At 51.0% G+C, this 20,359-nt stretch overlaps 1 protein-coding gene across 3 annotated transcripts in view; it reads left to right on the top strand.

The window, feature by feature from the left end:
- Positions 1-20,359, top strand: part of DPF2 (double PHD fingers 2) — a 36,188-nt gene that overhangs the window by 9,368 nt on the left and 6,461 nt on the right. For 2 of the 3 annotated variants that reach the window (XM_025193564.1, XM_006037107.3), the window contains exons 2-10: positions 1,172-1,332; positions 2,789-2,896; positions 4,124-4,287; positions 6,455-6,547; positions 9,241-9,319; positions 10,966-11,007; positions 16,400-16,537; positions 17,877-18,005; positions 18,737-18,849. In XM_025193564.1, coding sequence (XP_025049349.1) covers positions 1,172-1,332; positions 2,789-2,896; positions 4,124-4,287; positions 6,455-6,547; positions 9,241-9,319; positions 10,966-11,007; positions 16,400-16,537; positions 17,877-18,005; positions 18,737-18,849 — 1,027 coding nt within the window. The remainder of the gene's footprint in view (positions 1-1,171; positions 1,333-2,788; positions 2,897-4,123; positions 4,288-6,454; positions 6,548-9,240; positions 9,320-10,965; positions 11,008-16,399; positions 16,538-17,876; positions 18,006-18,736; positions 18,850-20,359) is intronic. The other variant, XM_006037108.3, reaches the window with a different exon arrangement.

The raw sequence follows: 20,359 nt of genomic DNA, 5'->3' as shown, positions 1-20,359 counted from the left end.
AACTTGGCCAGTCCGCTTCTGACTCCAGTGTCCACATCATTAATGAAGATGTTGAACAGTATGGGTCCAAGGACAGAGCCTTGGGGGACCCCACTGGTCACAGGACACCACGATGAGTGACTTCCATCAATTACTACCCTCTGGGTCCGACCCCGGAGCCAGTTTTCCAGCCAGTGGATCGTGGAGGACCCAAGGCGACAATTGGCCAGTTTCTCTAAGAGGTGATCATGGGAAACCAGATTGAAGGCTTTTTTGAAGTCAAGATATATGACATCAATCTCTTCTCCTTTGTCCAGGTGATAGGTCACCTGGTCGTAGAAGGAAATGAGATTGGTCAAGCAAGACCTACCCGCAACAAACCCGTGCTGGCTACCCCTTAAGATGTTGGCGTTGGCCAGTCCATTAAGGATGGCCTCTTTAATAAACTTTTCTAAGATCTTCCCCGGGTAGAAGTCAGGCTAATGGGCCTATAGTTAGCCGGATCCACTTTCCTCCCTTTCTTGAAGATAGGCACCACATTGGCCTTCTTCCAGTCTTCGGGCACTACACCAGAGCGCCAAGAGTTTTCAAAGATTCGTGCTAGAGGCTGGGCTGTGATGCTCGCCAGCTCCTTGAGTACCTTGGGGTGAAGATTGTCAGGGCCGGCTGCCTTAAAGGTATCCAGCTTCTCAAGATGTTCCTTCATGAAGTCAGCATCAATGGAGGGCTGGATCACTCTAGACATGCCTTGTTCATACGCTATCCCTCCTAAAGTGGTGGTATCCGATTTTCTAGCCACATAAGTGGCACGAGTAGGTCCACAGCTTGGATCCTGTGTGGAGTTGGTCCACAGGTGTGATTGGGCACTACACCATGCCCCCTGATCCAGCCACGCGCCGGGTTGATTTAGTGCACCAGGCTATATTATTTGGCCTGCTGGTCTGGACACTTGGCAGTAGGAAAGCAATCATTAATGCTCCCACTGCTTCTCAGCCACCAAATTTCAGGACCTATGGGGAGTGCCCCTGCTCTAAAGCATCCATTCCAGCCACTGTCAGAGATGGGACACTGGGCTAGAAAGGCCATTGGTCTGACCTAGTGTGGTACTTCTTATGGTGTAGCTCCAAACTCTCGAGGGGTAAGTCTGTGGCTGTAGCTAATGCTGGGTTTCCTCTGCTCTTTCTGTCTACAGCCTGGGAGAGCAGTACTACAAGGATGCGATGGAGCAGTGCCACAACTACAATGCTAGGCTGTGTGCAGAGAGGAGTGTCCGACTCCCCTTCCTGGACTCGCAGACAGGGGTGGCGCAGAGTAACTGCTACATCTGGATGGAGAAGCGTCATCGAGGCCCAGGTGAGTGCTCTTTCCTGGTGCTATCTTGCAGCGAGGCCTCCTAGAGTCCCTGGTATTGCCCCCTGCTTCAGTTTTTCCAGAGTTGTGACCTGGAGCTGGCTTTATTATGAAGACACTGTGCTTCATCATGGCTGCCAGCTTCTCTCTATCGCTGCCAGCAAGAGGTCACACCAGTCCCCTCTTGCTTTCCCAGCTGTTCTTAAATTGGTTTTGGCTTACTGCCTCCAATTTGAGAGCAGCTACCAAAGGGTTAACGCCACACTGCACCCCTCCTCCTTGCTGGCAGGGAGAGAGAAGCTCGTGGCCATCTTGAAGCACGGTGCCTTCATGCTTCTATTCTTCCCTGCTTCTGTTCTGGTGAAGAAAAATCAGCTTACCTGTTTAAGTCTTGCATACTGATTTTTGGAAGGCTGTTTGTTTGGTTTTTTTGGGGTGGGGTACGTGTGGTATGTGAGTGAATATGGTAATTTATCCCAGATTTTAATCTGGGGTCAAATTAGCTCACAGCAAAGAGCAGAGCTGCAGTAGGTGCTATTATAGTACCTGGCCACTAGGTGGCAGCGAGTTCTTTGCATCAGACCAGCTGCTACCCCTGGGTTAAATGAGCTAGGGGAGTCCACATGCGCTACAACAGGTCACTTGACTCTGGTTTCCAAACTCTCTACATAAATACGAAGCCTGAGATGATGGATGGGAGAGCATGAGGGAGCCACCAGACCACATCAGTCATCACGCCAGATTGCCACGGGCAAAGCAAAGCCAGACTTGGGTGCGAGCTAGTTGAAAGAGCTGGGTAAAGTGAGGCTGGGACCGTCTTGCTCTGTGATTGCACAGTACTGAGTGCAGGGTGTCCATTGCATGGCCTGGATGTTCTTTCAATGCCAGCATCCACAAGAGCAAAGTTTTGCAGAAGTCTTTGTTCATCGCTTGCCTGATGGATGCCAGGGCACTGGGTGTTTTTTCCAGGCCTCCTGGGTTTGTTGGTTGACCATGGCATCAGACTCTCTTGATCACAGCTCCTCAAAGCAGAAGTTAGGGTGTGGGCACTCAGCTGCCCCTTCTTGTCCAGGGGTTTGCTGTGCCTCTCTCGCTCTGTCTCCCACATCCATGAATGCCTATCACCATTCTCAGCAGTTGGTGCTTCTGTTTTGCAGAAGTGGTTTGGGTGCTAGGACACCTGGGTTCTGTTCTCAGCTCTGACTTGTGTATTGCAAGTCAAATAGATGGTCTGTGCCTCAGTTTGCCCCTCCTGCTCCGTGGGCTCAGACTGTCAAGGCAGGGCCTATCTGTAGTTCTTTCTCTTTCTCTCTTTCTGCCTCCTCCAGTGGAATCTTGCTGTTGCGGGGGGGGACCTGATCCCGCAACTAGATTCCCCCAGGGTTCTCAGTGAGTGTTTATCTCATGCTGGACCTGTCTATGAGCCTGTATCCACCCCTCTTCCTTTCCCTTTTGACAGGCTTAGCTGCTGGCCAGCTGTACTCATACCCGGCACGTCGCTGGCGGAAAAAGCGCCGCTCTCACCCTCCCGAGGACCCCAGGCTCTCCTTCCCTTCCATCAAACCAGGTAACACTCTGTCCACCCACGCGGCATGTCATCATGCCATCACACCCAGACCATCCTGCCTCTGCTCTCAGGGATGTAGCCTCACCCATGTTGCTTCCATAGGCACTGTGTGGTCAAATCTAGTCTCTCTGGCCTTCCTGCAGATGTCCCAGTTACTAGTGGGACTGGGAAACATCAGTTCTGGGTATCATAACTTGTGACTGAGCCCTATACAGTCAGAGCTTGGCTGGTTGAGCCTGTAACTCAGTGCATCTGGGCTGTCCCAGCAGGGAGATGCTTGAGACCCTGACAGGAGCATGGGGATGGGAGGGAGCCTGGAGGGAGCTGCCCTTATGCCACACAAGCCTGTTTTTAGGGGAAAACAGGAATAAAATGGGGTTCTGCAGCTTCCCCTCACTCTTCCTTGTCCCCCATGACTCCTTGGTTGGCATCTGTGAAAATTCCAGAATCTGAGCTAAGATAAATCAGTTTTCTTGCCCAGAGTCCAGCTCAGGGCAATAAAAATGATCAGAGACTTGGGAGGCAAGACTTATGAGGAAAGGCTGAAGGAACTAGGGTTAACCTGGAGAAGAGGATTGGATCACAGTCCTCAAATCCCTGAAGGATGATTATAGAGAGGATGGAGATGGGCTTTTTGCTGTGGCTGTAGGGAACAGGACTAGAAGCAATGGCCGCAAGCTGCAGCAGAGGAAATTTAGGCTGGAGATTAGGTGGAACTTTCTGACTATGTGTGGCAAAGCATTGAAACAGGCTGCCGAGAGAAGTTGTGGAGTCTCTATCCTTGGAAGTTTTCAAGAGCAGGTTAGACACACTTGGCTGCAATGGCTTAGTCAGGGCTGAACCTGTCTTGACGAGATAAACTTGTGAGGTTCCATCCAGCCCTACTTTCTTATGATGCTATGATCCCATAACCAGCTGAGAGGCTGGCTCTAAGCCCCCCAGCTGAATGCATGGGCTTAAAGTGTGGACTTGTGAACAAGGTAAAAAGGGATGGGGCTTTACTCAGCCTCAGCTACTTGCAGTAACTTCCCGTTTGCCTGCTTTTACCCTGTGGTAAGTGGAAATGAAACGGCAGTAGCTTAGCTCTCAGTGAGTGAGAAGGGCAAGTTTCTGGGAAGCGAGTAAGGAACAAAGCAGCTAGTAGGGCAGGGAGCAGAAAGCAGAGCAGCAGGTCAGACATGGGAAGGGGGATTGGGGCAGCACTTACCCTTTACCTCATCTCTGCAGACACAGATCAGACCTTAAAGAAAGAAGGGCTTATCTCCCAAGATGGCAGCAGCCTGGAGGCTCTCCTGAGGACTGACCCCCTGGAGAAACGCACCCTGCCGGATGCTCGCCTTGATGACGACAGCCTCACTGAGTTCCCTGTTACCAACAGCCGTGCGCGGAAGGTACAGCGGGGCATTGAAGCAGGATAAAGCCCCTCCCTCTGTTAATCAGGGGTGTCATTTAGATACTGTATTATCATGCATACAACATATACTTTCCCCCCCAAAATCTGGTGCACATTACTGGTTTCTGGCTAGAGGGTCTTGCCTGTCCACTCAGGGTCAGACTGATGCTGTATTTGGGGTCAGGAAGGAATTTTATCCCCTGGAGGAGTGGGTGTTTGCCTCTAATTTGGATCTCTTGAACTTATATTACATTTACAGAAGCAAGATGTTGGCCGCCGTAGTCCCTTTGCTTTACCTGTGACAGGTTTAGGTGTGATGTCTTGTGTTGTGTCAGGGTTGACAGTAATTTTATGAAGAGATTAGATTATGGATTTGTAGAGGATGGTTTGAATAAGGATGATCCTGCTTCAGACAGGGGGTTGTACTAGATGCGTTCTCTGGAGTTCTTTTCCAGCCCCATTTCTCTGTGATTTATGCCAGCCAGGGATGTAGGATCAGGAAAATCAGGCTGGAAAAGATCTCACAAGGCCATCTAGTCCAGCCACTAGATGGACTAGAAGATGTCTATAAAAATCCCTTCCAGCCTAACTTCTATGATTCTGTGATGTGTGAGAAATAAGATAAGAGCTGAACACTGAGCAGTCTCTGCTCCCTAGCTGCTGCTGCTACTACTCCGTTACTTATTGTTAAGAAAGATCTTTCTCTTGTCATTTTGTCTTTTAAAAGCAATGTGTGTGTTATATTCTGGGCTGTGTTGAATGCAAGAATGCACAGTAAGTGACATTGGGGAATAGACTGGAAAGCCAGTCTGTGCTCCAAGGAGATGAGCAGTGGTGGTTTCCGAGGTATTTAGGTGCACAACTCCCTTTGATGTGTCTCGAATGCAGGCAAATTATCCAGCCTTTTTAATAACCAAGGGAACAGCCGCTTACAATTGGATACAAATCACTCAGCCGCTTCATTATGCTTTGCTGCTGACATGCCTTTGATAACAGTGAATAAAGGGGCCTTTGGAAGAAGCAATTAGGGATTTTCATCATGCTTTGTCCGGGTTGAGGTAATGGGGAATCACTTTCTATTCTACTGCCGTTCGCTCTTTCTATTCCTTCTCCCACCCAGGTGGGCGATGAATTTTGAATTCCTCTTTCTTACCTCTCGCCTCCAACCCTGTCACTTGAGTTACTGCTTTTATTTGTCACCTGTGAGCACTGGTTCAGTTCACAGCGGTTTGACACAGTGGTTGATCAGTCCCTGAGGCTTGTGGGTAGGGTAACAGAGTTCACCCCAGATGTTAACAGGTTAGCTCCATCAGCCATATTTTATGGGGAAACAGGTTTACGTTTCTGCTACATTATTTGTGTAGCCTAATGTGAAATATTTTGGGGGGCTCCCAGCTCCGAGGCTTTATCTGTGATAATGTTTTGCACCCAGCCAAGTTGATACAACTTGTTCTTTTCCTACAGGGCTGCACCTGTTTGAAGTGGCAACCTTTTGCCCCCAAATGTGGCCACTTCTGGTGTGGAACACAGTTGCTGATTAGCAGCTGCATGGAAGGTTAGGGCTGCCGAGAGCTGCTGACAGTTCAGTTATGAAAGGGTTAAAACTGAGCAAAGTGGGGTCAGGGAACGGAGCAGGAAAAGGGAACAAGGAAAATCTTTACATTACAGCACAGTGTCTTCATGCTTCTATGCCAGTGAAGAAAATCTTTCCCCACATATGACGTGCGCCCCAATTTTGAAGGGTGGATTTTTGGGGAAAGCATGTGTGTGGTATGCTTATAAATACAGTATGTTAAAAGATTTCCCTTCCCAAAAAGGTGCATGTCTTATTTGGGTGCATGTATATATTTGAAAATATGATATTTTTCTCCTGTCTTGTAAAAATCTTCCCTGATTATGGCCCAGAAGCTCTGGCATCCTGTTCCACCTTGCCGTTTCCCAGCTGTGGTGGCGTTCGATGGTCTGGAGTGATTAAGAATAAAACTCTGCTTGCTTACTTCAAGTTAGACATGTTAAGTCCCTGTTAAACCAGGATATGCACTGAAAGACACGCCCAGGATTTGTAGCAGAGCTCAGTCATGATATCCTGCATCGCAGTCTTGCTCCTTAGCTGGATTATCCCTTTTGGTGCAGCCAGCGACTCTAATCCTCTGTTCTTTTTCCAGCGGATCCTTGAACCGGACGACTTCCTGGATGATCTGGATGACGAGGACTATGAGGAGGATACACCAAAGCGACGGGGCAAGGGCAAAGCTAAGGTAACACCTGGCAGCTGAGGTGAGAGGGGGAAAAAGCATTCGCCAAAGATAGCAAAGCAATAACTAGGGACCTACTTAAATCATGGCAAGACGAAGGGTTTTTTGTGGCTTGCTTGCAGTGCGCAGAGCTGATTTCGTGGGCATTTTGTGGCCTTGCCTCTTGCCACTGATTGGCAGAGGGGCCCTGCTGGTCCAATCCTTGTTGCTGATTGGCCAAAAGGCAAAAACCTCATAATTAAATAGCCAGTTCCACAGAAATATCATATACATTTATGCATTATTATAAATCTAAGTATTAAATTTAAATGTAAATCTTCATATTCTGGTAAGAATTGTTTTTGGGTTAATTCTGTGGGAAATTGTAGCCAGTGCCATTTTTTGTGGAGATTGCTGTTTTTCACTATTTCTGTGAAAATTGTAAAATGGCAATTTAAGTAGGTCCCTAGCAATAACCAATCGTGTTGCCCCTCAGAGGAGCTCTGCCTTCTGGGAAGTGTCATGTGGAAGGCTAGTGTCACCCTGATCTTTTACCCTGGTTGAAATCCATTTCCCATGAGCCTTTGCATCCTCTGAGGTGTATGGTTCATTGTGGGAACCCGCTGAGCTTTTCCATGGTTTCTGTAACATTATTGTGGCCTCAGCCCAGCAGTTGGGCTGAACGCAGTTTACCATTTTCTTCCGTATGCCAGTGCCCATTGCCGCTGGCCCACCCTGGCTAGGAAGCAAGCTAGACCTGAAGAACAGTGCACTTTATTTGCAAGCTGTCCTTCGTCTATCCCGATGCATGGGTGGGGGAGACATCACCCCCCCAAAAACCTTGCCTCTGACGAGCTTGAAATAAGGAGCCTGTATATCTTGCGATCAAGACTCAGAGCAAGTGGTCGAGGGGTGTAGCTAATTCTCCAGCACCTGCTGCCTTCCTATAAGCATGTGGCGTCTTCAGGGAAGAAAATAGTGCTAGGAGACATCGTAGACCCTGCTGTTAGCTTCTGGCAGGAGAAATCTCATGAAGTTCAATAAGGACAAGTGCAAAATCCTGCGTTTAGGGTGGGACAGTCCCCATTCTGTACATGTGCATGGGACTGACTGGCTAAGCGGCAGCTCTGCAGAAAAGGACCTGGGAGTTGCAATGGGCAATAAGCTGAAGATGAGCCAGTGGTGTGCCCTTGTTGTGAAGAGGGCTAATGGCATACTAGGCTGCATGAGTAGGAGCCTTGACATCAAATGGAGGAAAGTGATTCTTCCCCTCTATTGGGCACTGGGGAGGCCACATCTGGAGTCCTGGGTCCAGTTTGGGGCCCCACACTACAGACAGGATGTGGGCAGATTGCAGAGGGTCCATCAGAGGGCAGTGAAGCTGGTTAGGGAGCTGGGGCACAGGACTGGTGAGGAGAGGCTGAGGGAATGGCTTATTTAGTCTGGAGAAGAGAAGACTCAGCGGGGATTGAATAGCAGCCTTCAGCTCCCTGTAGGGTGGATCCAAAGAGGTTGGAGCTGGACTGTTTTGAGTGGTGGCAGGTGCCAGAACAAGGAGCAGTGGGCTCAAGTTGCAGCAAGGGAAGTTGAGGTTACACATTAGGAAAAACTTCTCACTGGGGGGGTGGTGAAGCATTGGAACAGGTTACCTAGAGAGGTGGTATAATTTCTGTGCTTGGAGGTTTTGAAGACTTGGGTAGACAGAGTCCTGGCTGGGATGATGTAGTTGGGGCCGGTCCTGCTTGGAGCAGGGGTTTGGCCTAGATGTGACCTCCTGAGGTCCCTTCCAGCCCTCGTTTTCTATGATTCTACGATACCCAGCTTCAGTAGGTTATTGGAAACACTGACCACAAGGGAGCGCCATTCAATTGATTTCTAGGGTCATAGGAAAGTCAGCTGGAAGTGATTTCTCAAGGTCACATCTAGCCCAGCTGCCTGCTCGAGGCAGGATCATCCCTAACTAAACCTCCCAGGCCAAGTTTCTGTCCATCCTCTTGAAAATTCCCAAGGTTGGAGAGTCTGCAGCATCTCTGGGCAGCCTATTCCAATGCTTGACCACCCTCAGAGTCAGAAAGTTCCTCCTCCTCTCTAGTCTGTTTCCCCTGCTGCAGCCTGAGACCTGCTGCTCCTAGTCCTGTCCCCTCTGGCCACAGAGGAAAGCCCGTGCTCTGTCACTGCCTTCCGGGGATTTGAAGCCTGTCATCAAATCCCTCAGTCTTCTCGTCTCCAGACTAACCCTAGTTGTTTCAGCCTTTCCTCATCAGTCCTGCTTCCCTCCATCGTCTCTTGTTCAGGCTCAGTCCTCCAAGCTCTTCCAGCCTTTCCCCTGCCTCCCAGGCCTCTGATTTTTGTTACTTTGCATTGGACTTTTTCCAGTCTGTCTGCATCCTCTTTGAAGTGCAGGGCCCAGAATTGGACATCAGTCTCTCCAGTGTTGAAAGGAGAGGAAGAATCACTTCCTTTGATTTGCCAGTGACACTCCTGTTAAAGCAACCCAGGATGTGGTTGGCCTTTTGTTTGCAACAAGAGAACCCTGTTAGCTCCTATTCAGCTTGTGGTCTGCTGTAACTCCCTGATCTGCTTAGTCTACTCAGTAGAGTTGGCCTCTTCTGGGTGGCTCGCAGTGTTCCCACGCAGGATGAATTCCTTTGCTGAAGCCCTGAGCTCCTGCCTCGGAGTCAGAGGCATGACTTAATGGAGATGTTTTCTCGTTCCAGGGCAAAGGCGTTGGGGGTGCTCGGAAAAAGCTGGATGCCGCCATCTTGGAAGACCGAGATAAGCCTTATGCATGTGACAGTGAGTACCAAAGCTGCTGTGTGGTGCCCTGTGATGCCTTAGACCCTGCGTTGTCTTGATTTGTGTTTGCTGTTGGAGCCAGATGGGGGCTGGGGGCCGTGTTCTGGGAAGGATGGGGGTGAGATGGGGATTTTGTTTTTGTAGGGATCTGACAGCCATCCATAAAGAAAGGTGTGAATCTGAGACCGAGGTGTTTTTAAGCTTGTTTCCATGTCCTGGTTGCTTCCAGAGTCCCAGCCCTAGGCAGATTGATCTCATCTGCTTTGGGCAGTGACTCCATGGCTCATTTTTCCTCCCACCATCTGGGAGGAGGTAAGCAAAATCTGGCACTGGGGGCAGGGGTCTTCATTTCAAACAGATCCTTTGCTAAGCAAGGAGCCCAAGGCCATAGCGAACATTCAGGGGATGCCCTCCCTGTGATCTGGTCTGTCTTGCAAGCCTGTGGCGCTTTGCCATGTTCCTACAAGAAGCTGGTAGCTGAAATGGAAGGGTGACAGCAGCTTTCTGACTGCGTCACAGAGCAAACTTGGGATCATGCTCCCACTATCCCCACTTCTGGGCCTGGAGATCAGCTGGGGAAAGCTCCAGCCCCTCCTTCCCCTGGCATTTGGAGCGTGAGTCAGCTCCCACTCTGAAGCAGGCTTCGTGGAATTCGTTCCCCACCCGCTTTCTCAGGCCCTTGTAGGGATCAGTTCTGTCCTGTCTTTGAGGAATAGATGTTGCATTTGTCCCTGGACAAATTGTGCCCATGTCTGTCCTGGAACAGAAAGATCCTGGGATTGGTGTGTACCCACGTCTCCCTTCTGATCAGGGCTTAGCGAGTGGCTGAAGGCACTGCTGCTTTTCTACCATGGATTGATCGATGCAATCCTGGGATAACTGTTCAGACACTCTTTGCAGTGTCCTGGGATAAACTGTGGGTATTCCTTATTCCTCGAGCCTTTTGAGGATTTAACCCGGGACAGCGGATACAGGCATCCAAATGATTGCACGTTGTCCCGAGGTAAAACAGTTTATCCCGGCACCAATGTGACATCTGTTTGTAGCCTTATAGCATCGTTGGTTTTTGCTTATGGTCTCCCTGAGGGCTTTCAGCCCATGCCCTGGCCACAGAATATGGTGATCCCTTTTGTCCTTGCGGCTAACCTCAGCTCAGACCTCATCCCGTTACCTCCACTTCAGCTAACAGGTGCCTATGAAACAAGTCCCGTTGCGTGTGTGCCTAGAACAACCAGAGGGGGTTTCTCCACAAGGGCCCTGTTATATGTTACTGTCCTTCTCTGATTCTCCCCTGAGACTGTCCGTGCTTCCTCTCTTAGAATGTCCTCTCCTCTTCCTGCCTCCTCATGGGAACCCTCACTAGAAAACTGTAAATGGCCCCATCCGGTTTCCCGACTTTGGAAATTGGCAAAAGAAATTAACCAAGTGGGCTTAGAACTCCTCTGAGTTTTTGAAATTACTTTTCTCTCTCCTTTCTCCTGTCCTGTGAGAATTTGGCACGAGTTCTTTGTCCAAGTGGTAGATATATATAATCCCCCCTCCTTTTCCTCCCCTTTTTGAAATCACTCTGCTTTCTGTATCTTGGCATGTCTGTGACTTTGTTGTGTCTCACCTTTTTTTCTCACAATTCTCTTTCTGTATTTCAGATAGTTACAAACAAAAGCATACCTTGAAACCTCCCGACCGAGGTAGTCCATTCTCTGTCTGCTTTTTTGATTTTCTTTTATTTTTTCCTTCCTGACTTTTGTTTCCTGAAATGTTAGTTTTAAAAACTCTTGGCAGGGTGGGAAAAGGGAGGTTGGGGGAGAGAGGGGTCGCTAACCAGAGCACCAAAAAAAAAAATAGAACCTCCTGAATTTAATGGACTGCCACTGTGATTGGCTCTAATCTGTTGTCTTCTGGGTAGCGAGGCCAGGAGGTGAGCAGGCTACGGAAAACTCCCGTTTCACCGTGATCAGAGTTTGCCTGAACTGAGATGCCTTGTACAAGGGGCCTTGGTTTATCTTCCGCTCTAAGTCATCTCAGATATAGCCCCTAATATCACTGCCCGCTGGAGAAAAGGCTTTCCTCTCTTTTTTCCTGTATGGGTGGACATCTCCCCCAGCCAGGGCCTGTATTGTGAATACTAAAGGGAGGCCTTCCATGTTCTGGGCATGTCAGTCCTGGTCCTTTCTTCACCAGCTTAAAACTCAAGTGGAAAATCTTAGTTGTGCTCTAGCCCTGTTGGGGTGCGTTTTGATTATAAGAAACACCCAGGGGATCAGTACAGGAACAGGCCCGGCATGTATACTCTCTCTGCAAGCCTGGCTTACCTCATCCTTCCGGCAGTCAAGAGTCAAAGGTTGCCAACTGCTGCTGCAGCTCCAAGATACCATATTGCTGCATATACCATGCAGCCCCAAATAGGACACGTGCTTTGTTTTTAAAAGATGGCATATAGAAATAAGAGAGATTTCCAAAGTTGTGGCCAAGAGCCGACTGCATACAGCAGCCAGCTCACTGACTGCATCAGGCAAAACATACGGTGTTAAACCTTTCATAGCTGTGGCCCAGTCACAATCACTGCCGATTTAGAAGCGGCTGTGAAAGGGCTAATACTAGACTCTGCTCCCGCTGTTTGCTGGTTTGGAGAGAAGTGGCAGCCATTACAGCGCAGTGTCTCCATGCTTCTGTTCCAGTGAAGAAAATCAGCTTCCCCATTTAAGAAATGCAGCCCAGTGTTGGAGGGCGGAATTTGGAGAAAGGGTGTGCGTGGCATGCTTGTAAATACATTATGTTTAAACCCAGCATCTGGGTGGCGATTCCTCTCCCTCTTTGGTCCCTGCCAGGCCTTCTCAGAGGCCTGTCAGACCTCGAGTGATTCTCTGGGTAGGCTGTGGGAGGGAGGGTGTTGAGCATTGGTTACAGGGCACTGGGGGATAAGTTCTCAGGGCCCTTGTCCCAGTCACGCGTGGCAGGGAGGTTGGGTGACACGTGCCCTGCTGGTAAACAATGCTGTAATTGGCCTGTAATTGCTTTCTGTCCCCCACACTTCCCTCCTGCTGCCGTTCTGCTCCACAGATCCCTGTGGGACTCAACCAAGCATTTCCACTCTCCCCTGAACCCTGCCTTAGGTGGAGCTTAAGCATTAACACCGTGCAGGGTCAGGACGTCTGGGGCCCATGAGCTCTGTTAAACATTTGCCGGGAGAGACTTGTGTCTGCAGTTTTCCACCTTGCCTCGCACTTGTGTTGGCCCCACCTGGAGCCCGATTGCCCCGTTCCTTGTCATGCGGCAGCCACGGTGGAGAGAAATCCAGCCCCTGGCTCTTTCATCCACCCCCTGGCCGTTTCCTCTCTAACTCCCTGCTGGGCCTGTTAAAAACAATGCCACCTGGTTCTCCAACCCAAGAGCCAGGACTCCTGGGTACCAGCCCACCTCCCAGTAGGGGTGTGTAGCCGAGGGGTGAGTCCAGGAATCGGAGCTCCTAGGTTCCTTTTCCAGTCCCAGGACGGGAGTGGGGCCCCGGGGGTTAGCCCAACAGAGCAGGGGGGTTAGCCCTAGACCGGGCTAAGAACAAGGAGGTAGGACACCTGGAGTCTCCTCCAAACTTTGCTTCTGTGCAATCTTGGGCAAGATGTTTTCCTTTCCCATCTGGGTTCAGTAGCCACCCGCCACCCTGAGGCTGTTCTCAGAAGCAAAAGGTGCTCGAAAGGCTTGTCTGTCCCCTCTTACCATGTGTTAGTGTCCCTGCACCAGCCAGGCTGGGGGCCTCCGAAGCATGGAGCAATCGTACAGCAAATATCAGGCCCTGATTCTGCCCCAAATCCCCCAAAACAGGCTGCGGGGTCTCAGGCAGGAACCCGAGTCCCCTTCCAGGCTCTCTGGAGCGACAGCCGGACACCTGGCAGCCTTGGGAAAGCTATGCTGGCTGGGCTTGGCTTGTGCTTATCCCCGGGTGTTTACACAGTGCTAAGAGGACTGTGTGACTTGGCTGCTGCTCGAAGGGTTTGTCAAGGGATTTATGACCCTTGGTGAAAATACCAGGAAGCTCGTGATAGCTCTCGGCCTCAGCTTTGCTTTCTCCATTGCTTCCTGTTCCTGCAGGCAAAACCCAGGGTGAAAATTTCACCTCGCTCCATGATGACGGAGCGATCTCTTCCCCTCCTTTGCCTGGGATTCTGTTTCTGGTGTAGAAATTTTGCACTGAGCCCCCTCTCAAAAACCGTTTTGGAGGCCAAATCTTATTTAAACCCTAAGGGATTTGGGCTCCGAAGCTGTCTGAGTTTGCATCTGTTCTCCAGAGGTTGTACCCATCCATGTCCATCACCAGACAACCATTTGCTCAAGGCAAATGCATCCTTTCATGCTGCCCCGCCAACTAGTGGTGAGGCAGAGTACCGTATCTTCTCATATACAGCGTGCTTTGGAATTGTAGATGCCCCTTGTTCTGCAAAGGCCGAATGAAGAAACTACTTGTAGAACGGGGCGGGCAATTATTTCGGGCGGAGGGCCACTTGCTGAGTTTTGGCAAGCCATTGAGGGCTGCATGACAGGCCACCAGGGGCAGATAAATATTAATTTTCTACATTTTTTAGGGGCCCCGTGGGCCGGATAGAATGGCCTGGCGGGCCGCATCTGGCCCGCGGGCTGTATTTTGCCCACCCGTGTTATAGAAGGACCAGAGAAGGGCAACGAGGATAATTAGCGGTATGGAGGGGGTTCCACATAAGGAAAGACTAACAAGGCCAGGCCTGTTTGGCTTGGAAGAGAGACACTTGAGGGACATGTTAAAGGTTTACAAAATCTTTATTTTGAGCGTTGCCAGCAGATCAAGCAAAGTGGTTCTTCCCCTCAATTCAGCACTGGTGAGGCCACATCTGGAGTCCTGGGTCCAGTTTTGGGCCCCCACTACAGAAAGGATGTGGGCAGACTGGAGAGAGTCCACTGGAGGGCAATGAAAATGTTTCAGGGCCTGGGGGACATGACTTGTGAGGAGAGGCTGAGGGAGCTGGTCTTATTTAGTCTGCAGAAGAGAAGACTGGGGAGGGAGGTGGATTTAATAGCAGCCTTCGACTCCCTGCAGGGGGGCTCCAAAGAGGCTGGAGCTGGACTGTTCTCCGTGGTGGCAGATGACAGAACAAGGAGCAGTGGGCTCAAGTTTCAGCAAGGGAAGTTGAGGTTAGATATTAGGAAGAACTTTCTCACTCGGAGGGGAGTAAAGCCCTGGAACAGGTTACCCTGAGAGGTGGTGGACTCTCCTCCTTGGAGGTTTTGAAGACCCAGGTAGATGAAGTCTTGGCCCGGATGATGTAGTTGGGGCTGGTCCTGGTTTGAGCAGGGGGCTGGACTAGATGTGACCTCCTGAGGTCCTTCCCAACCCTTATGTGCTATGATTCTATGAAAATACTAAACAGCAAAGAAAAAATCAATAGGGATTTACTATTTCCTCTCTCTCTCTACACAAGAACTAGGGGTCACCCAATGAATCTAGTAGGTCGTGGGTTTAATCCTAATGTCAGGAAATTCTTTTTCCTCCAGGGTGGAATTAAAGGGTGGAACTTGTTACCCCCAGATGTGGTGCAAGCTGAGGGTGTAGCCAGATTCGCCAAGGGATTGGACACATTCTTGGAGGAAAGGGGCATCCGTAACTATTGAGCACGGGAGTGAGGGGCATGACCCCTGAATCGAAGCTTCCTAGACCTTAAATGCTGGAGGTTACAAGCAAGAGAGGAACAGTGGGGGAAAAACCCTGGTCGGACCCAGTTCACTCTCCTGTCCAAAATCCATTGTGACACAGGAGACTGGGCAAGATGGACCTAGTGTTTGACCTAGTAAATGGTTCTTACGTAGTTAAAAAGAGATCTTTCTTCATTGTATGTTACCGCATAGCAACAGCCAGGGAGTGGAGCCTGCTTGTTGTCCTGCTCCCTGTTTACTTCCAGCTTCGCTCACAGCAGCAGAAACTGCTCTTACTGCATTTCTCGCATATAATGTACACTCCAGTTTCCAGCACCTGATTTTTGGGGGTGGAGGGGAAAGGTGCATGTTATATGTGAGAATACGGTAACAGTCACCTACTGCATGCAGCTGTCCTGGGATGACCCTGTGTCTGTCTGCTTCTGGTCCCGGTGTAAGTTATATCCAACGTAAGTTAAGAGGCATAAATGATTGTCTGGACAGCTTCTGCTCCAGTAGTTCAAAGGTTGTGGAAGATCCATCTTGTTTCCTATTCTCCCCACCTTCTCTTCCTTTAGTGGTTGCTCTGGAAAAGGGATTGAGCCCAGGTGGGTTGCATCCAGCTGTAGCCAGCATGTGCCATAAGTTTGGCAGGTCTCAGTCCACTTCCTCCTAAGCTCTTCCCTCGCAGAAGCCTTGAGAGAGGCCAGGGGGCTGTGGGGACTGATCTTCCAAGCAGCGGGGGCAGAAACTAACACCACTGCTGATGAACTGCTTGGTCTGTTGGACTTCACTCTCCAAGGCAACTGCTTGGGTCGCTTGATCTAGTGTAGATGTGAACAGATGACTCCTAAATTGGGGTAACTTACCCCAGGGCAGTTTTACCTTGGATCGTGACCACTCATCAATTGAATCAGAAAGAGGTTTAATAGGCTGGCCTGAGGGAAGTCAGTGTTTGATTCAGCGGAGGGGCATCATAACCTTGCCAGTCATGGAAAGGGAATCTGGCTTGTCCTTTGATAGACCTTTGATCTCCCCCAGCCCAGCTCGTGTGGCCAGCAGGGCCCGATCCTGGAACCTCTGTGGTCTGGATTATGAACCTGGATTTCACAGGGGGGACAGACTATACCTAAGAGAAGGCAGGTTGCTCTGTCTGGGTTTCTAGGACTTTTGAGGGAAACTTTCCCCACCCCTCTGAGATCCACCTGGCAGGCTGGGAGGGGCTGGTGAGGCCACGGCTTCTCTGTGTCCAGCTAAGCCCCGTTGCCAGCGTGTAACCCTCAGCGTCCAGAGAAGACTCCCCTGGGTGGGGTGCATGGCACTGTATCTTTTCCTCAGGAAGGACTTGGAAGGGGCTGAGGGTGTTTCTGGGGGATGCAACCCTGGAGCTAAGCTAAGACCTGTGCCTTCCGTCTCTTGCAGTCTGCGGGAAGCGCTACAAGAACCGCCCGGGGCTGAGCTACCACTACGCTCACTCCCACCTGGCCGAGGAGGAGGGCGAGGACAAGGAAGACTCGCAGCCCCCAACTCCTGTCTCGCAGCGATCTGAAGAGCAGAAATGTAAGGCCCTTGGTGGGCTGGGTTTGGGGGGTAAATGTGTGTTGTATACAAGAAAATACAGTAGCAAAGCCGGGCACAGAGATGTCTGTGTTTTACTAGGCAGTGTTTCCAGGCTTCTGAGCTTGGCTGGTTGCCTCCTTCTTACCCCCCTGTTTCTGCTCCACGTGTCAAGAGGGTGTTTAAGCCTTCCTCAGAGACACTGGAGGGATGTAGGATCATAAGAAAATCAGGCTAGAAGGGATCTCATTAGATCATCTGGTCCAGATGGAGTAGATGACCCATGGAGGTCTTTTCCAGCCTGACTTCTCTGATTCTATGGACAGTCAGGGCAGGAGGTCCCATTCAGCCCAGGACCCTGCTTCAGCCCTGTCTGACCTAGCCTAACCAAGGGTCCTTCCATGATGGAGATTCTCCTCTCTAGGCAGCTCATCCATGCCCCGTTGGGAGCCAGAAAGCCTATCCCCATCTCCAGTCTGTTTCTCTTTGCCACCCCTCAGCATCTCGCCCCTTGTCCTGTTCCCTGGCAGCCAATGAGAATTGTCCTTCTCCATTCTCCATCTGCCTTCCCTTCCAAGATTCGGGGCAACACCCCCGCCCCCCCCTTCTTCTCCAGACCCAGTAACCCCAGGTCCTTTAGTTTGCCCTGGTCAGCCCTGTTTCCCACCATCTCAAGTCATCCCATTTGCTTTAAGAGGCCTTGTTAGAAATGTAGAAGGATGAATGAGGTTGAGGGACTGGAGACTCCTGTGATCTCTCCTCAGGGAAGCTGGAGAAAGCTGTGGGGGGGGGCAGGCATGGCAGATCCAGGCCTCCTGGGTTCTTTTCTGAGCTGGGAAAAACATATTGGAAGGGGTAGGAGAGAAGGCTAAGAATCAGGACACAAAGGGTTTTTTCTCCCTGGCCTCTAAAAGTAGTGTTAGTTCCTGGTGAGTGCCCCACACATCTGGGTTCTCATCCTTTTCTGAGCATGGAGCGGGAGCTAGTGGCTTAGGGCAGGGCAGGCTGGGAGCTCTGGCTCTGGTTGGGGTGAAGATGTGTGTGTTCTGTGCAAGAAAATATGGTAGCAAAGCTGGGTGTAGCAATGCCTGTGTTCTAGCGATTTGGACTAGAATGATGGGGCCAGGAGGGCCCGAACATTGGCATTGGGACCTGGTGCTGTCCCACACAGGCTCCCTCAATTCTCTGTGCTTCAGTTGACCCTTCAGTGATGGGGTCCAGGAGCAGGTGAAACCCAGAGGGGGCAGCAGGTCAGGAGAGGGGGCTTGTACCACCTGGCACCCTCCCTGCTGTGGGCCGGGGGGTCTCTCTGGTGACCTTTGTTTGGGGTTTCTTTGGATAGCCAAGAAAGGCCCTGATGGCTTGGCCCTGCCCAACAACTACTGTGACTTCTGCCTGGGCGACTCCAAGATCAACAAGAAGACAGGGCAGCCTGAGGAGCTAGTGTCCTGCTCAGACTGTGGGCGTTCAGGTAGCGTGTGTGTGTGTGTGTGTGTGTGTGTGTGTCCTGGACTCTGTGTGTGTCCCCCCAAAATGTCTGGCTTCTCTGTGTGTGTGTGCACGTGTGAGACATCCAAGTTCCATGTGTGTGTGTGTGCACGCGTGCACAAGAGTGCACACATGCATGTTTGTGTGTCCCAATCACCTGGGTTGTGTCCATGTCTGTCCCAAACACCTGGGTTCTGTGTGCACATGTTTCTTGGGGCAGGGTGTAGGGGATGGTGGCAGTGGGGCATTCTGGGAAAGCAGCCTCTTTCTCTCCCAGAGCCATCAGCTGATAGTTAGTGTGGTCTTATGGGGGGGGCCCGTTTTTCTTTGTCTTGCCTCAGCATGCTGGAAGGAACCAGGGGGCTTAGACTTCAGAACACCTGGGTTTTATCCCAGTTTTGGGAGGGGAGTGAGGTCTGGTGGGTTAGAGCAGGGGACGCTAAGGGCCCAGACACCTGGGTTTTATCCAAGGTCTGGGGAGTTAGAGCAGGGGGGAGCTCGGAGCCCAGATGCCTGGGTTTTCTCTCTGCTCTGGGAGGGAAGTAGGGGCTGGCATGGTAGACATCTCCCTGACTCAACTTCCCTGGATCCCACCCAAATCTGCCCTGCCCTCTCTTCTCCATATTCCCCCCCTGTGGGGCCAAGAGCCCCTGCTGCCTTGTATCTTGGGGCCACCTTTGCTTCCCCGTGTCTCACGTGTGCTCCCCACCACAGGGCACCCTTCCTGCCTGCAGTTCACACCAGTCATGATGGCAGCCGTGAAGACATACCGCTGGCAGTGCATCGAGTGCAAGTGCTGCAACATCTGCGGGACCTCGGAGAATGATGTGAGTACCCTTCGGAGCGGATGGTGTGGTGCCATGGGAAGACATGGGTGTCAGGGGAGAAGAAGCCTGAGTGGGGGTTAGGATTGAGGTCTGTAAGGCTGAAAACAAAAGCCTTGTTTCACCTGAGCCTGGATGCAAGTGTCTAGGGCACACGCACACACATGGAACCCAGGTGTCCAGGGCAGAGGAACACGTATACGGGACAGATGCACACAGAACATAGATGCTTAGGACAGATGGACACCAAACCCCAGGTTCCAGGACAGACACACACACAGGACCCAGGCATCTGGGACAGACAGACCCACATGAAACCCAGACACCTAGAAGAGATGGACACACCAAACCCAGGTGCCCAGTACAGGCTCACACTGAACCCACGTGTCCAGGACAGGTGGATGCAGATAGAACCCAGGTATCTGGGACACATGCACACAAAGCCCAGATTTCTGGGTCAGATGTGCACAACCCAAGCACCTGGGACAGTTGGACCACACGTGGAACCCAGGTATCTGGGACAAGTGCATGCACAGCCCAGGTATCCAGAACAGCAGACACGCATGGAACCCAGGCATTTGGGACAGGTGGACATGGAGCCCAAGCATCCAGGACAGGCGGACACGCTGGGAACCTAGATAACCAGGACAGACCCCCACAGAACCAAGGCTTCCGAGATGCACATCTTTCAAGGGGTGCCATGATATTATTGCCCCTAGGCACACAGACAATACAAAGGCTGAACATTGAAACTGTCCCACCCTCCTGTGTCTTCCCAAGTTTCTGGCCACTGAAGAATTGCTCTAGGTTGTCTGTGCCCCCAAAAAACTGGGTGGCAGCTAAGAGCTGGCCATTTCCAAGGGGGACCGGGAGTCTAACAGGGGTGTCTGGAATCTATAACGTTCTTTGGGTAAATCCAATATCTTTTTCTTACCCAAAGAACCTTGTCTGCCTATGTCCTTAGACCAGCATGGTTACAGCTTACACCCCTGGAGTCTACAATTTCATAGATTTCATAGACATTAGGGCTGGAAGGGACCTCAGAAGATCATCGAGTCCAGCCCCCTGCCCAAAGGGCAGGAAGTCAGCTGGGGTCATAGGATGCAAGATGAGCATCCAGTTTGCTCTTGAAGGTGTTCAATGTAGGTGCTTGAACCACCTCCGATGGCAGGCTGTTCCAGACCTTGGGGGCTTGGACAGTAAAGAAATGCTTCCTTATGTCCAGCCTGAAACGATCTTGAAGTAGTTTGTGACCATTCGACCTCGTCATCCCTTGGGGCGCTCTGGTGAACAAACGTTCCCCCAGATGCTGGTGGTCACCCCTGATAAACTTGTAGGTGGCCATCAGATCACCCCTGAGCCTGCACTTTTTCAGGCTAAAGAGCCCCAGGGCTCTCAGCCTGTCATCGTAGGGTCTGCTTCCCTGACCTCTGATCATGCACGTGGCTCTTCTCTGGACTCTCTCAAGCTTCTCCACATCCTTTTTGAATTGTGGAGCCCAAAACTGGAAGCA

Source organism: Alligator sinensis, unplaced genomic scaffold (genome assembly GCF_000455745.1).
Source record: "Alligator sinensis unplaced genomic scaffold, ASM45574v1 scaffold1318_2, whole genome shotgun sequence".
NCBI lineage: Eukaryota > Metazoa > Chordata > Crocodylia > Alligatoridae > Alligator > Alligator sinensis.
Note: the sequence above shows the minus strand (reverse complement) of the source record. Positions and strands in the feature narration are given on the sequence as shown.